Source organism: Xenia sp. Carnegie-2017, unplaced genomic scaffold (genome assembly GCF_021976095.1).
Source record: "Xenia sp. Carnegie-2017 unplaced genomic scaffold, XeniaSp_v1 HiC_scaffold_20, whole genome shotgun sequence".
Classification (NCBI taxonomy): domain Eukaryota; kingdom Metazoa; phylum Cnidaria; class Anthozoa; order Malacalcyonacea; family Xeniidae; genus Xenia; species Xenia sp. Carnegie-2017.
In genome coordinates, this window is record NW_025813483.1 from 3106195 (window position 1) to 3120599 (window position 14405).

General features: G+C 34.1%; 4 protein-coding genes across 4 annotated transcripts; 1 reads left to right on the forward strand and 3 right to left on the reverse strand.

Annotated features, from left to right (window-relative positions):
- Positions 1 to 164: 164 nt before the first annotated feature.
- On the forward strand, positions 165 to 1326 carry LOC124441006 (chloride intracellular channel protein 2-like). Its single transcript, XM_046991424.1, has 3 exons — positions 165 to 206; positions 302 to 436; positions 493 to 1326. The coding sequence occupies exons 1-3, from the start codon at positions 165 to 167 to the stop codon at positions 952 to 954; spliced, it is 639 nt and encodes a 212-aa protein (XP_046847380.1). The 3' UTR covers positions 955 to 1326.
- Positions 1327 to 1553: 227 nt separating this feature from the next.
- On the reverse strand, positions 1554 to 3640 carry LOC124441874 (peptidyl-prolyl cis-trans isomerase H-like). The gene is given in 10 exon segments (XM_046992338.1): positions 1554 to 1804; positions 1871 to 2006; positions 2079 to 2135; positions 2553 to 2650; positions 2652 to 2707; positions 2779 to 2841; positions 2927 to 2990; positions 3070 to 3194; positions 3318 to 3413; positions 3557 to 3640. Coding segments are annotated over 10 exon segments (900 nt in total). The 5' UTR covers positions 3635 to 3640; the 3' UTR covers positions 1554 to 1677.
- Positions 3641 to 4361: 721 nt separating this feature from the next.
- On the reverse strand, positions 4362 to 9620 carry LOC124441007 (TNF receptor-associated factor 5-like). The gene is made up of 11 exons (XM_046991425.1): positions 9597 to 9620; positions 9358 to 9453; positions 9110 to 9234; positions 8971 to 9031; positions 7858 to 8686; positions 7082 to 7327; positions 6046 to 6193; positions 5775 to 5936; positions 5621 to 5698; positions 5333 to 5410; positions 4362 to 5111 (listed from the first exon to the last, which is right to left on the reverse strand). The coding sequence occupies exons 6-11, from the start codon at positions 7255 to 7257 to the stop codon at positions 4362 to 4364; spliced, it is 1392 nt and encodes a 463-aa protein (XP_046847381.1). The 5' UTR covers positions 7258 to 7327; positions 7858 to 8686; positions 8971 to 9031; positions 9110 to 9234; positions 9358 to 9453; positions 9597 to 9620.
- Positions 9621 to 9773: 153 nt separating this feature from the next.
- Positions 9774 to 13808, reverse strand: LOC124442707 (TNF receptor-associated factor 4-like). Its single transcript, XM_046993197.1, is given in 6 exon segments — positions 9774 to 11155; positions 11613 to 11693; positions 11696 to 11986; positions 12063 to 12224; positions 12334 to 12481; positions 13497 to 13808. Coding segments are annotated over 6 exon segments (2127 nt in total). The 5' UTR covers positions 13676 to 13808; the 3' UTR covers positions 9774 to 9889.
- Positions 13809 to 14405: the final 597 nt, after the last annotated feature.

Here is a 14405-nt window from a genome sequence, read left to right on the forward strand (position 1 = left end):
TGCTTGTGGGCAGATACCCCTTGCCGATGCCGGCAAATGCAGGTGTAGAAAAAATCATACGCATGCGTGAATAGGGTGGGACAAAGAAACGAAACAAAGTTGTATGCTGATGAATAAGTGTGCTGACAGTGTAAGAAAATATAAAGAAAGGTTTACGACCAAAAATGAGCAACGATACCAGCTCAGAACTTCTCCTCTTTGTGAAAGTAAGTTGGATAATTTTAAAACGCTGCTGTTTGCTTTTTGAGTGATCTTTGTGGTATGTTTGTACATGTTTTAAAGCGTAAAATTATGGTTTTAGGGGCCCGTCATCAAAGACGATAAAGACTCGCAGTTTGGCGAAGATATATTTAGTCATCGTTTTATGTTCATGATTGCTAAGAAAGACATCCCGAATGCGAAAATAATTCCCGTTGATCTTGTCTATAAAAAAGAAATTTTGTTGAAGTACGGAGTTGAAGATCCGACGTTAAAACTGCCATTTTGTATCACGTATTTAATGAAGGCGATCGTGTTTTGGTTGACGATCCACCTCAAATAGAGATATACTTGGAGGAGAAATTTAGGCCTTATCTTCGTAGTGGCGATCCAAAAGCCTACAAAATACAACTGGATGTATTTCAGAAATTCATATTCTATTTAAAAGCGAAAGGCGATGCTGAAAAAGTCAAGTTGAAGAATCTTCACGACGAGTTGAGAAAAATTGACCAGTTTCTGGTAAATAACGAGCGACTATTCTTGAGTGGTGATTCAATCACGATTCCCGATTGTCAATTATTGCCAAAACTGTTTTACATTCGTGTCGCTGGCCGCTATTTTAAAGAGTTCGAAATACCCGAAGACTTCGTTGCTTTGAAACGCTACATAGAAGCAGGTGAATTGGACGAAGCCTTTCAAGATTCAAAATGCTCCGAGAAGGAAATTATAGAGAGCTTTAAACGGTATGTTCAGTAGAAGAAATGGTGAATTATGGGTCGTTGTTGTTAAAATTGTTGAAGCGTTTTATAGGATTCTCGTATTTATTTTAAAAAACACTTTTGTGCCGATGACATATCGACACTTTATTAAATCAATATTTGGATTATACCTCAACATTATACAAATTTTTACGACTTTGCACTCGCGTGATTATCAGAGAATGTCACAATTATAGTAATTAGAATGTAAATTTGCCAAGTTCCTTCCTTGCAAACGTTCTTAATTGCTTGCGTTGTGATCCTCACAGACAAAATAATGAAATAGTGTATAAAAATATTACTAGCTGTATTTCGTAGTTGTGTTTGTCGTTAGTAAATTGTGAAAATTCATTATATTAACAAATCAAAATGGCTGTAGTTCGAGTTCAAATTTTATTTTGGCTAATGCCAATTTTCACTGTCAAATTTCTTGCATTCTTTATTTGTAAGCATTCTGATTACACATAAACATTGGAATGCCTTAATAAAGCAATTTTATGACAATAACATTTTGTGCGTGTTTTATAACAATTACTCTAAGGTTAATTGTGTTCAACACAATATCATGCAAAGTACAAAATGTACATTCTCAGCAAGTGTTGGCAAAATTTCAATTATTTTATTGTAGGAATAAAAATGTACTTAATGCAGGAGTCACCTTTTAAAAATGTTCCTTACAACAAAATACTCACTGTCAATTTGAATATTAATATATATTAAGTTATGTAAACAGTTTTTCAACGTCAAAAATTCCACAATTGGCAATAACACATGCCTTCTTTGGTCTTTCATTGTACGTTTCTTGCTCTTCAAGTATTTTAAGGACAGCCATACCTTCTATGACTTGTCTGTAAATGCATTCATTTTTGTTAGAATCAGATAAATTCAAAGCATAAAGCACAATGGTGTCATACCCAAATGCAACATATTTTGTGTTCATCCAAGAACAAGGTTGTAGAGTGATGTAAAATTGCGAAGCATTCGTGTGTCTGCCTTTGTTTGCCATTCCAAGCACTCCTCTCTTGTCATGAGGTACAGAGAAACTTTCATCTATCATTAAAGAATAATTTTACCAAATAAGCAACTTGAAAGATCTTTATTTAAGTTGACCATTTTTCATACCTTCAAATGATGGACCATGAATAGAATGACCTCCTGTTCCTTTATGTGTGACAAAGTCTAAACATATCATCAAAACTTCCTCTATTTCTGGGATCATTTTCATGTATAAAATATGTGAATTTAACATCAAAACTTCCTGTATTTCTGGGATCATTTTGATGTAAAAAATATGTGAAATTTAACATAAAAACTTCCTGTATTTCTGGGATCATTTTCATGTAAAAAATATGTGAAATTTAACATCAAAACTTCCTGTATTTCTGGGATCATTTTCATGTGAAAATATGTGAATTTTAACATCAAAAATTCCTGTATTTCTGGGATCATTTTCATGTAAAAAATATGTGAAATTTAACATCAAAACTTCCTCCATTTCTCGGATCATTTTTATGTAAAAAAAACATGTGAATTTATCATCAAAACTTTCTGTACTTCTAGGATCATTTTCATGTAAAAAACATTTGAATGTTGTACCTCCACCTTGAATCCAACCATTGGGCACAATTCTGTGAAATATTGATTTCTTATAAGACAGTTTGATCGGCAATTGGTTTTTGTCACTTTCCGAATCCTCCTTTACAAAGTTGTAGGAAATTCTCAGATGTTCTTGGACATTTGTCACTATATAACTATGGAGAAAAGAAACCAATTTGAAATTATGAATTCGAAGTTTAAATCTGATAAAAATACTTTCCTGTACCTCAATTAGCAGTCTACCAACGGGTTCAGACGAAATCTCCACATCAAGATATACAAAACTGTGCTAGTACACAACATGAAGAGTATTAAAGGTTTTGAAACTTACTGCCCTGAGTAACATTATTGACATTGTATTTAAATATACAAACCTTCGACTTCAATAAGTGTTCTTTATAATTTTCCTTACACATTGCGTACCATAGTGGTAATGGTCTTAAAAAGAAGTAATGTGTACATACATCAGCTATACACAACATTCTCAAACTAGGTAATGTCAAATATCGATTCTCACCTATAGTCCTTGTATGCGTGATTTGTTTCGGCCCATGTTAAAAATTTGTCAAAATCTTCAAACAACTCGTCATTCACCAATATAATAACTTCAGAAGATAATGACCACAATTCGCTTCCTATAGACTTCAAAGCGTTTCTTTAAAATCTCATTGTTTGTCTGCGTGACGACGACTGTCGTCTTCTGCCTCCAATTACAAATATGCTGGCGTAACAAATAATCAATATTATATTATTGAAGCGACTTACTGTTCGTTTTTTCTCCACAAAATCCACCCACTCGAACTCCAACATTCCCTTATATTCAGGTTTGCAAAATTCATTCTGATTTCCATCATACAAATCCTTGAAAAGGTTTTAAAAAAGCCAGGATACAAGTTCAGTCGTTAGGAAACAGTTTTAAACAAGCTATAAACGATAGCCTCCACGAAAAGCAATAGCATTTTACAAACAATGAACACATTTTTCATGCATGCGATTCTTCACACCTGTGCTATGCCAATGGCTTGATGATATTGGACATTTTTTAACAAACCGTAAACGAAAAGCTGTTTTTTAGCCACCATGTTGGTGTACAGTGGTTTCTATAGCAACTCGTTGCCATGCCAACTATGGAGGGAATATTTAAATAACGGTGAGCAGAAAGCGGAAACACGAGTATGCCATTTTGGAAGTACAAATTTTAATATGATTTTAATCCACAGCAGATGAAAGATATATATTTTACTAACTACGGGCAAAATTACGAGAATTTACACCAAGACGTTCATGGAGACAATCTTCAAATAGTTTCAAAAAGTTCATTATTTGTAAGTATTTCAATCTTTAAAAACATTGTATTATTTACTACATAACTCCCAGACTGTAAAATCTCGTGGGATGCAAATTTAAACAGTCCAAATCCCATGTTCCCCTTCTCTGGTGGTCGTTGAAACTCTTCAACATCAGTTTGTGGAATGAGGATTTTCTGTATATTCTTTCCAGTCCCTTACATTCTTGCGCGAACAAAGTAAATCGAACATGTTTGTTGAAAGGCCACTGCAATATGGCGTCGTAAGGACCTTGGAGTAATTGTATGAACACTGAAATATAACCACTATCTTCCTCTCTTGCCCCGTTATAGTAAAGTTTTGGTTGGACCAGATAACCATACTCTTCAGAATAAAAGTTTCGCCAGTCACACAATCAGAGGAGGATTTAAGATTAACGTCATGCTCAATTTGCCATAAGCTCACTCCAGTACGTTTACGGATCAGTGTTGTTCGGTCATTGGTCAGTCGCATGAATTTATGATCAGTCAACTTTTCTCTTTTTGATCATTTCTAATAGATTCTCGCAATTTGACTGGATTTGTTTGTATTGCTGCGAAAACTTTTCTTTTGTTGCATCTTGTGAAACCAAAATCTCACCTTGCATTTGTTTTAATTTTCTTATATTGTCTCCAATTTTTGCGTTCACTTTAGCCAAATGTTCACCTGTCTTATTTTCATTCTTTATGCGTTCGGTCTTTTCTATGACGAGATCATGACGTAGAGTATCGATAGTTGCATCCATTACCTGCCGCTGGTCATCATGTTCGTGTTTCAGTTCGTTGTAAAATGCTACAGTGAATTTTTTTAAGTCGTTGGTAGTTCCTATCAATTTAATGATTTCATCTTCGTTTATCGTAATATCGTTCTTCAGAACGGGAATGATATTATTATTCAAATGCTGTAACTCGTTTCTCTGTTCCTCAACCTCGATGCCATTTCTTTCGTTATTTTCGAAGTTTTGTTCAGTGGCTTTTTTAACATTCTCTAGACTTAAACTTCCCATTTTCACAAATTCTTTCAGGTCAGATTCTATTTTGTTTGAATGTGTTTTCTGTGTTTCTATAGAGTCCGTCATTTTCCTGTCTAAACTTTCATGCTTTTCATCGAACTTTCTCAGTTTTTCGGTCAATGCTCGCTTTTCCTCTTTAAGGTTTCTAATTACATCAACAGCTTTAGCCAGATGCGAGGCAACATTTGATGATTCATGGTCTTCAATATTTCCACGTTCAACCTTAATAAAAACAGATTTCAATTATCATTTCAGTAATTCAGTAATAATGTATAACTTCAATAAATGTGTCCAATCCGACAGATGCTTTCGACAGTTATTCAATATATCGTCCAATACTTCACTGTCCTCGTTGATATCTTTCTTCCTTTATTGTCCAATGACGTCAATTCTTAGATCTAACCTGCTTATGAAGTTATTGAGTGACAACTTATTATTCTTACCAATTCATCGCAGCCTAAGTCTTTATACTTGCAGTCGATCAGCGTATTTTCACATTCATTATCTATGTGGTCTTGGATCTGTTGGGGAAAATGGTCTTTTGAGAAGTGCTGGTTCGATTTGAAATATTAAGAGCTCTAATACAAATTATTTGTAGGAGAAGAGTGCTGAACATTAAAAGATGGGGGGGTTGAGAGTAGGTAAGAGGGGTTTGGATGGATATCATTAGGATTTTTGTTAATGGCAAGCCTTGCCTCAGTTACTTGTCTAAAAGTCTGAAAACGCCTTGCCTGCTCTTTTATAATTTGCTTTCCACATCCTTGAGCACAATCAACTGGAATTTTCAAACATTGCTCCTCCAAGTGACGCTAAAACAACAGAAGTTTTAAAAAATTAATCTTTCAGATTAAATTACTTGTTTTACTTAAAACGTATTTTTATTACTTTCTCGTCTTTAAAGTACAAAGTTATTCCACAATGTGGACATTTTATCTCTCTGTAAGGGCATGCTTCTAAATGTTTCTTCAGATCTTCTCTCGTCACTCGTTCATTGCATTTCTCATTTGGGCATTTGAGCACACCAAACGGGCATTCATTTTCATGTTTCTGAAAACAGAAATCGTTGAACATCATATCTTCTTTGTATAACTTGTCTATGTCAACCTCGTTTTGGCGTAAGGAATGTATTTTAAACAAAAAATTTAGGATAACTCGCCTCGAGAAACTGTCTCAACTCTCCTTTCCATTTACATTTTTTATCAGGACATTTCATGAGCAATCCGAAGACTTTTATTTTCACTGAAGTATCAGGGAAAATCTCCGTTTTAAAGTCTTTTATTTCAACATTACACACAGGACATTCCCTTGAAAATGGGTAAAAATTTGTTAAATTTGGTTTATCTACAGTGTATATATATTTACGCTCTGCTCTCGGGCATCGAGCACTGTTTTATACGGAGAATCATCACTTATAAACTTCCTATATATATATGTATATATATATGTTTAAAGATTGGTAATCCAGGCATTATATTATTTAAAAATAAAAGTTTCTCCGGATTTTGAATGATTTTTATTGAGTTTTCGACTCGTTGTTTCGAGCTTTCATCAGAATGAGGAAATTATCTATCTACACTTGCTTTTAGCTTGTAGACGCTTAGAGCGTCTAATTGGATTAGCGAGTGGATTAGTGTGATTGGGTCGGGTGAAATGCGCTGCCATGGGTTTTGGTGTATTGTGAATATGATCGGTGTTAATATTATTAGAGTGTAATGTTGTAGTTTTGGTGTTGTTTGTAGTTTGTAGTGTTGGTTTTGTTGTTTCTGATAAAGGCTCAAAGAAACGAGTCGAAAGCTCAATAAAATCATCGAATATATGATTTATATGTATAGGAAGTTTTAAGTATTCATTCGGTGATGGTAGAAGAATGTTCTTGATGCTGTAGTTGAAGTTGAATTTCTCCATTACGGATTATCGTAGAGTGCTTAATTGAGCATTCATTTATATATATATGTATATATAATGAAATAAAATGAAATAAAATGGACAAGTATATGCTGTCGCTACTCGGAGTTTCACGCCGTAGGGCGATCTTCAGGCGTAGGCTGATATATATATATGTATATATGTTTCTTCTGAGTTATCTTCACAAACATTCCACATGTATTGTATTAAACTTTTGAGAATTTTTGAAACGTTTTTCTTTTCTAATTAAAGATTCACATTGAGAATGTTTTAAATAATTTATAAACCTGACATCTTTAAGATCACGTGATAGACAATCACGGCATGCATGATGACCACAGTTTACAATCTGATAGGGATATTTGACGACATTACTGCAAACTCCACATTGAAATTGAAGAGCCCTCTTTTCAACAAACCAATGTCTGTCGAAACCTTGACCTCTAGTCTTGTTTTCAGCCATGTTAAACAGAGTCAATTTTCCTATTTCAACAAATACACTTTCTGTCTTTTCTCCGAAGAATCTTCTGAAACTTGTAAAAGAAGTTATTGTCATAAGGATTTTATACTTTAGACATAAGTGTTTTCTATATGAAACAGCTTCGTGCCGTTTGGTTTCCGCTTTAACAGGTGATGGTCACGTGTTTGGAGCTATCAATAACTTGTGTCAGTGTAGGTTGCGATGAATGAACCACAAAGAACAAGAACAGTCTTATAATACATGAAAATGATGAAATATATAAGAAACAAGATAATGTGTGTCAATGTGGGAAGTGATCAAAGAATAACTGAGAACAAGAACAGTCTTTACAATACCTACAATATATAAGAAATAAGATAACGTGTGTCAGTGTAGGTAGTGATGAATGAACAACAGAGAACAAGAACAGTCCTTGCACTATATAAACTTTCTAAGAAATAGCTAAGGTTTGTCAATGTAGGTAGAGATAAATGAACATTCTCTTCATAGCCTAAATAATGGTATAACTGGGATTTGTCGACCACCTTTATTTTATTTTTATCAAACAAAACATAACTTGCTGTTGTATGTATTTTATCTTACCTTCAGGCCTCAGTTTTATCGTTGAAACGTACAATTTATAGCTTTACAAACCATCTTTACGCACGTCCTTAGCTTGCATTTGCCACATCACAACTATTTGCTATTGTATTTTAAGAAAACGCGCCCTTTCTCAGCGTGATATTGCTCTATAAAGTTCATGGTTGGCTCATTTTATTATGATTTACATACCATTACTTATTTTTTATATTTAAAACACGCCAAATTTCCAAAGCAAATAATTCAAATGCCATTTAAGTTCTTTATTTTTCTTTTCGACCCCTTTTTTCTTCCTAAATCTTCGAGATTTAGCTAAATCCGAATCAACATATGCCATTTACCGAACAAATCTGCTTTAGACGAAAGGAAAATTCAGATAGAATTCAAATGTCAGTAAAAATATTTACGTAACATCTACTGACGACGTCAATCTATCCAGTTAAATTCATGTGGAAGTTCAGTGGAGTTTAAAAAATCAAGATGGCCGTCGAAGCAGGAACGAGTTTAACGAAATATTTTCAAAAATTTTCTTGCATTTTTTCATTTTTTACATCAATGAATAACATGACAGCAAATAATTTTTATAAATAAGAATGGTTTCGTTTCATTAAATCATGGCTTTCTTTTAAAATCAATGGATTGCACGGCAAAATGCCGGCTGTCTTATCATGCTGACGTGGTCCTGTCCGTGGTGACAAGGGAGAGTGTGGAAAAAATCCAACATTTCATGAAATACTTTTGTGGCAAAGGAACTTGTGTAAAGGACAATCATGGAAGAAATGCAGTTCATATTGCTGCATCTTATGGAAGAAAAGACGTTCTACAATGGTTACTAAATGAGAAGAAAATTAATTTACACGAGAAAGATTTCGAATGTGGTTGGACAGGTTTACACCGTGCTTGTTACTATCGTTATATTTGAAATTATGAACTCTAAGTTTAAATCTGATAAAAATACTTTCCTGTACCTCAATTAGCAGTCTACCTACGGGTTCAGACGAAATCTCCACATCAAGATAAACAAAACTGTGCTAGTATACAATATGAAGAGTATTAAAGGTTTTGAAACTTACTGTCATGAGTAACATTATTGACATTGTATTTAAATATACAAACCTTCGACTTCAAGTGTTCTTTATAATTTTCCTTACACATTGCGTACCATAGGGGTAATGGTCTTAAAAAGAAGTGTGTGTACATACATCAGCTATACACAACATTCTCAAACTAGGTAATGTCAAATATCGATCCTCACCTATAGTCCTTCTATGCGTGATTTGTTTCGGCCCATGTTAAAAATTTGTCAAAATCTTCAAACAACTCGTCATTCACCAATATAATAACTTCAGAAGATAAGGACCACAATTCGCTTTCTATAGACTTCAAAACGTTTCTTTAAAATCTCATTGTTTGTCTGCGTGACGACGACTGTCGTCTTCTGCCTCCAATTAAAAAAATGCTGGCGTAACAAATAATCAATAATATATTATTGAAGCGACTTACTGTTCGTTTTTTCTCCACAAAATCCACCCACTCGAACTCCAACATTCCCTTATATTGAGGTTTGAAAAATGCATTCTGATTTCCATCATACAAATCCTTGAAAAGGTTTTAAATAAGCCAGGATACAAGTTCAGTCGTAATGAAACAGTTTTAAAGAAGCTATAAACAATAGCCTCTACGAAAAGCAATAGCATTTTACGAACAATGAACAAATTTTTCATGCATGAGATTCTTCACACCTGTGCTATGCCAATGGCTTGATGATATTGGACATATTTAACCAAACCGTAAACGAAAAGCTGTTTTTTAGCCACCATGCTGGTGTACAGTGGTTTCTATAGCAACTCGTTGCCATGCCAACTATGGAGGGAACATTTAAATAACGGTGAGCAGAAAGCGGAAACACGAGTATGCCATTTTGGAAGCACAAATTTTGATATGATTTTAATCCACAGCAGATGAAAGACATATATTTTACTAACTACGGGCAAAATTACGAGAATTTACACTAAGACGTTCATGGAGACAATCTTCAAATAGTTTCAAAAAGTTCATTATTTGTAAGTATTTCAATCTTTAAAAACATTGTATTATTTACTACATAACTCCCAGACTGTAAAATCTCATGGGATGCAAATTTAAACAGTCCAAATCCCATGTTCTCCTTCTCTGATGGTCGTTGAAACTCTTCAACATCAGTTTGTGGAATGAGGATTTTCTGTATATTCTTTCCAGTCCCCTTACATTCTTGCGCGAACAAAGTAAATCGAACATGTTTGTTGAAAGGCCATTGCAATATGGCGTCGTAAGGACCTTGGAGTAATTGTATGAACACTGAAATATAACCACTATCTTCCTCTCTTGCCCCGTTATAGTAAAGTTTTGGTTGGACCAGATAACCATACTCTTCAGAATAAAAAGTTTCGCCAGTCACACAATCAGAGGAGGATTTAAGATTAACGTCATGCTCAATTTGCCATAAGCTCACTCCAGTACGTTTACGGATCAGTGTTGTTCGGTCATTGGTCAGTCGCATGAATTTATGATCAGTCAACTTTTTCTCTTTTTTGATCATTTCTAATAGATTCTCGTAATTTGACTGGATTTGTTTGTATTGCTGCGAAAACTTTTCTTTTGTTGCATCTTGTGAAACCAAAATCTCACCTTGCATTTGTTTTAATTTTCTTATATTGTCTCCAATTTTTGCGTTCACTTTAGTCAAATGTTCACCTGTCTTATTTTCATTCTTTATGCGTTCGGTTTTTTCTATGACGAGATCATGACGTAGAGTATCGATAGTTGCATCCATTACCTGCCGCTGGTCATCATGTTCGTGTTTCAGTTCGTTGTAAAATGCTACAGTGAAATTTTGTAAGTCGTTGGTAGTTCCTATCAATTTAATGATTTCATCTTCGTTTATCGTAATATCGTTCTTCAGAACGGGAATGATATTATCATTCAAATGTTGTAACTCGTTTCTCTGTTCCTCAAGCTCGATGCCATTTCTTTCGTTATTTTCGAAGTTTTGTTCAGTGGCTTTTTTAACATTCTCTAGACTTAATTTTCCAGTGTTCACAAATTCTTTCAGTTCAGATTCTATTTTATTTGAATGTGTTTTCTGTGTTTCTATTGAGTCCGTCATTTTCCTGTCTAAACTTTCGTGCTTTTCATCTAACTTTCTCAGTTTTTCGGTCAATGCTCGCTTTTCCTCTTTAAGGTTTCTAATTACATCAACACCTTTAGCCAGATGCAAGGCAACATTTGATGATTCATGGTCTTCAATATTTCCACGTTCAACCTTAATAAAAACAGATTTCAATTATCATTTCAGTTATTCAGTAATAATATATAACTTCAATAAATGTGTTCAATCCGACAGACGCTTTCGACAGTTATTCAATATTAAATGTAGATATGATCTTCGCACTTTCGTGGACAATTTAAGCAATTGTCTCATGAACCTGAAAAATTCAGGTGACTCAACGGGATTCGAACCCATGACCTCTGCGGTGCCGGTGCAGTGCTCTGACCAACTGAGCTATGAAGTCACAAGGGGTGAGCAGTCAATTTTGTTGGGTTGATGTTTTCTCGTGAAAGGAACGTCATACGAAAGAATGTGTTATGCAATGTTTTCAATATATCGTCCAATACTTCACTGTCTTCGTTGATACCTTTCGTCCTTTATTGTCCAAAGACGTCAATTCTAAGATCTAACCTGGTTATGAAGTTATTGAGTGACAACTTATTATTCTTACCAATTCATCGCAGCCTATGTCTTTATACTTGCAGTCGATCAGCGTATTTTCACATTCATTATCTATGTGGTCTTGGATCTGTTGGGAAAAATGTTCTTTCGAGAAGTGCTAGTTCGATTTGAAATATTAAGAACTCTAATGCAAACTATTTGTAGGAGAAGCGTGCTAGACATTAGAAGATGGAGGGTATGGAGGGTTGAGAGGAGGTAAGAGGGGTTTGGATGGATATCATTAGGATTTTGGGTAATAGCAAGCCTGGCCTCAGTTACTCGTCTTAAAGTATGAAAACGACTTGCCTGCTCTTTAATAATTTGTTTTCCACATCCTTGAGCACAATCAACTGGAATTTTCAAACATTGCTCCTCCAAGTGACGCTAAAACAACAGAAGTTTTATAAAATTAATCTTTCAGATTAAATTACTTGTTTTACTTAAAACGTATTTTTATTACTTTCTCGTCTTTAAAGTACAAAGTTATTCCACAATGTGGACATTTTATCTCTCTGTAAGGGCATGTTTCTAAATGTTTCTTCAGATCTTCTCTCGTCACTCGTTCATTGCATTTCTCATTTGGGCATTTGAGCACACCAAACGGGCATTCATTTTCATGTTTCTGAAAACAGAAATCGTTGAACATCATATCTTCTTTGTACAACTTGTCTATGTCAACCTCGTTTTGGCGTAGGAAATTTATTTTAAAAAAAAAATTTAGAATGACTCGCCTCGAGGAACTGTCTCAACTCTCCTTTCCATTTACATTTTTTATCAGGACATTTTATGAGCAATCCGAAGACTTTTATTTTCACTGAAGTATCCGGGAAAATCTCCGTTTTAAAGTCTTTTATTTCAAAATTACACACAGGACATTCCCTTGAAAATGCGTAAAAATTTGTTAAATTTGGTTTATCTACTGTGTATATATATTTACGCTCTGCTCTCGGGCATCGAGCACTGTTTTATACGGAGAATCATCACTTATAAACTTCCTATATATATATGTATATATATATGTTTAACAATTGGTTATCCAGGCATTATATTATTTAAAAGTAAAAGTTTCTCCGGATTGTCAATGATTTTTATTGAGTTTTTGACTCGTTGCTTCGAGCTTTCATCAGAATGAGGAAATTATCTATCTACACTTGCTTTTAGCTTGTAGACGCTTAGAGCGTCTAATTGGATTAGCGAGTGGATTAGTGTGCTTGGGTCAGGTGAAATGCGTTGCCATGGGTTTTGGTGTATTGTGAACATGATTGGTGTTAATATTATTAGTGTGTAATGTTGTAGTGTTGGTTTTGTTGTTTCTGATGAAGGCTCAAAGAAACGAGTCGAAAGCTCAATAAAAATCATCGAATATATCATTTATATGTATAGGAAGTTTTAAGTATTCATTCGGTGATGGTAGAGGAATGTTCTTCATGCTGTAGTTGAAGTTGAATTTCTCCATTGCGGATTATCGTAGAGTGCTCAATTAAGCACTCATTTATATATATATATATATATACATAAAGATGATTTAATGATTTTATTGAGCTTTCGACTCGTTGCGAAACGAGTCGAAAGCTCAATAAAAATCACTTAAAACCGGAGAAACTTATATCTTTATGTATTCAATGCCTGGATTACAAATTTTCAAACTTATATATATATATATATATAAAATGAAATAAAATGAAATAAAATTGACAAGTATATGCTGTCGCTACTCGGAGTTTCACGCCGTAGGGCGATCTTCAGGCGTAGGGCGATATATATATATATGTTTCTTCTGAGTTATCTTCACAAACATTCCACATGTATTGTATTAAATTTTTGAGAATTTTTCAAACGTTTTTCCTTTCTAATTAAAGATTCACATTGAGAATGTTTAAAATAATTTATAAACCTGACATCTTTAAGATCACGTGATAGACAATCACGGCATGTATGATGACCGCATTTGACAATCTGATAGGGATCTTTGACGACATTACTGCAAACTCCACATTGAAATTGAAGAGCCCTCTCTTTTTTAACAAACCAATGTCTGTCGAAACCTTGACCTCTAGTCTTGTTTTCAACCATGTTGAACAGAGTCAATTTTCCTATTTCAACAAATACACTTTCTGTCTTGTCTCCGAAGAATCTTCTGAAACTTGTAAAAGAAGTTATTGTCATAAGGATTTTATACTTTAGACATAAGTGTTTTCTATATGAAACAGCTCCGTGCCGTTTGGTTTCCGCTTTAACAGGTGATGGTCACGTGTTTGGAGCTATCAATAACTTGTATCAGTGTAGGTTGCGATGAATGAACCACAAAGAACAAGAACAGTCTTATAATAAATAAAAATGATGAAATATATAAGAAACAAGATAATGTGTGTCAATGTGGGAAGTGAACAAAGAATAACAGAGAATAAGAACAGTCTTTACAATACCTACAATATATAAGAAATAAGATAACGTATGTCAGTATAGTTAGAAATAAATGAGCAACAGAGAACAAGAACAGTCTTTACAATACCTACAATATAATAGAAATAAGATAACGTGTGTCAGTATAGTTAGAAATAAATGAACAACAGAGAACGAGAACAGTCTTTGCAATACATAAAGTGTACATGAAATAAGATAACGTGTGTCAGTATAGTTAGAAATAAATGAACAACAGAGAACGAGAACAGTCTTTGCAATACATAAAATGTACATGAAATAAGATAACGTGTGTCAGTGTAGGTAGTGATGAATGAACAATTGAGAACAAGAACAGTCTTTACACTATATAAACTTTCTAAGAAATAGCTGACGTTTGTCA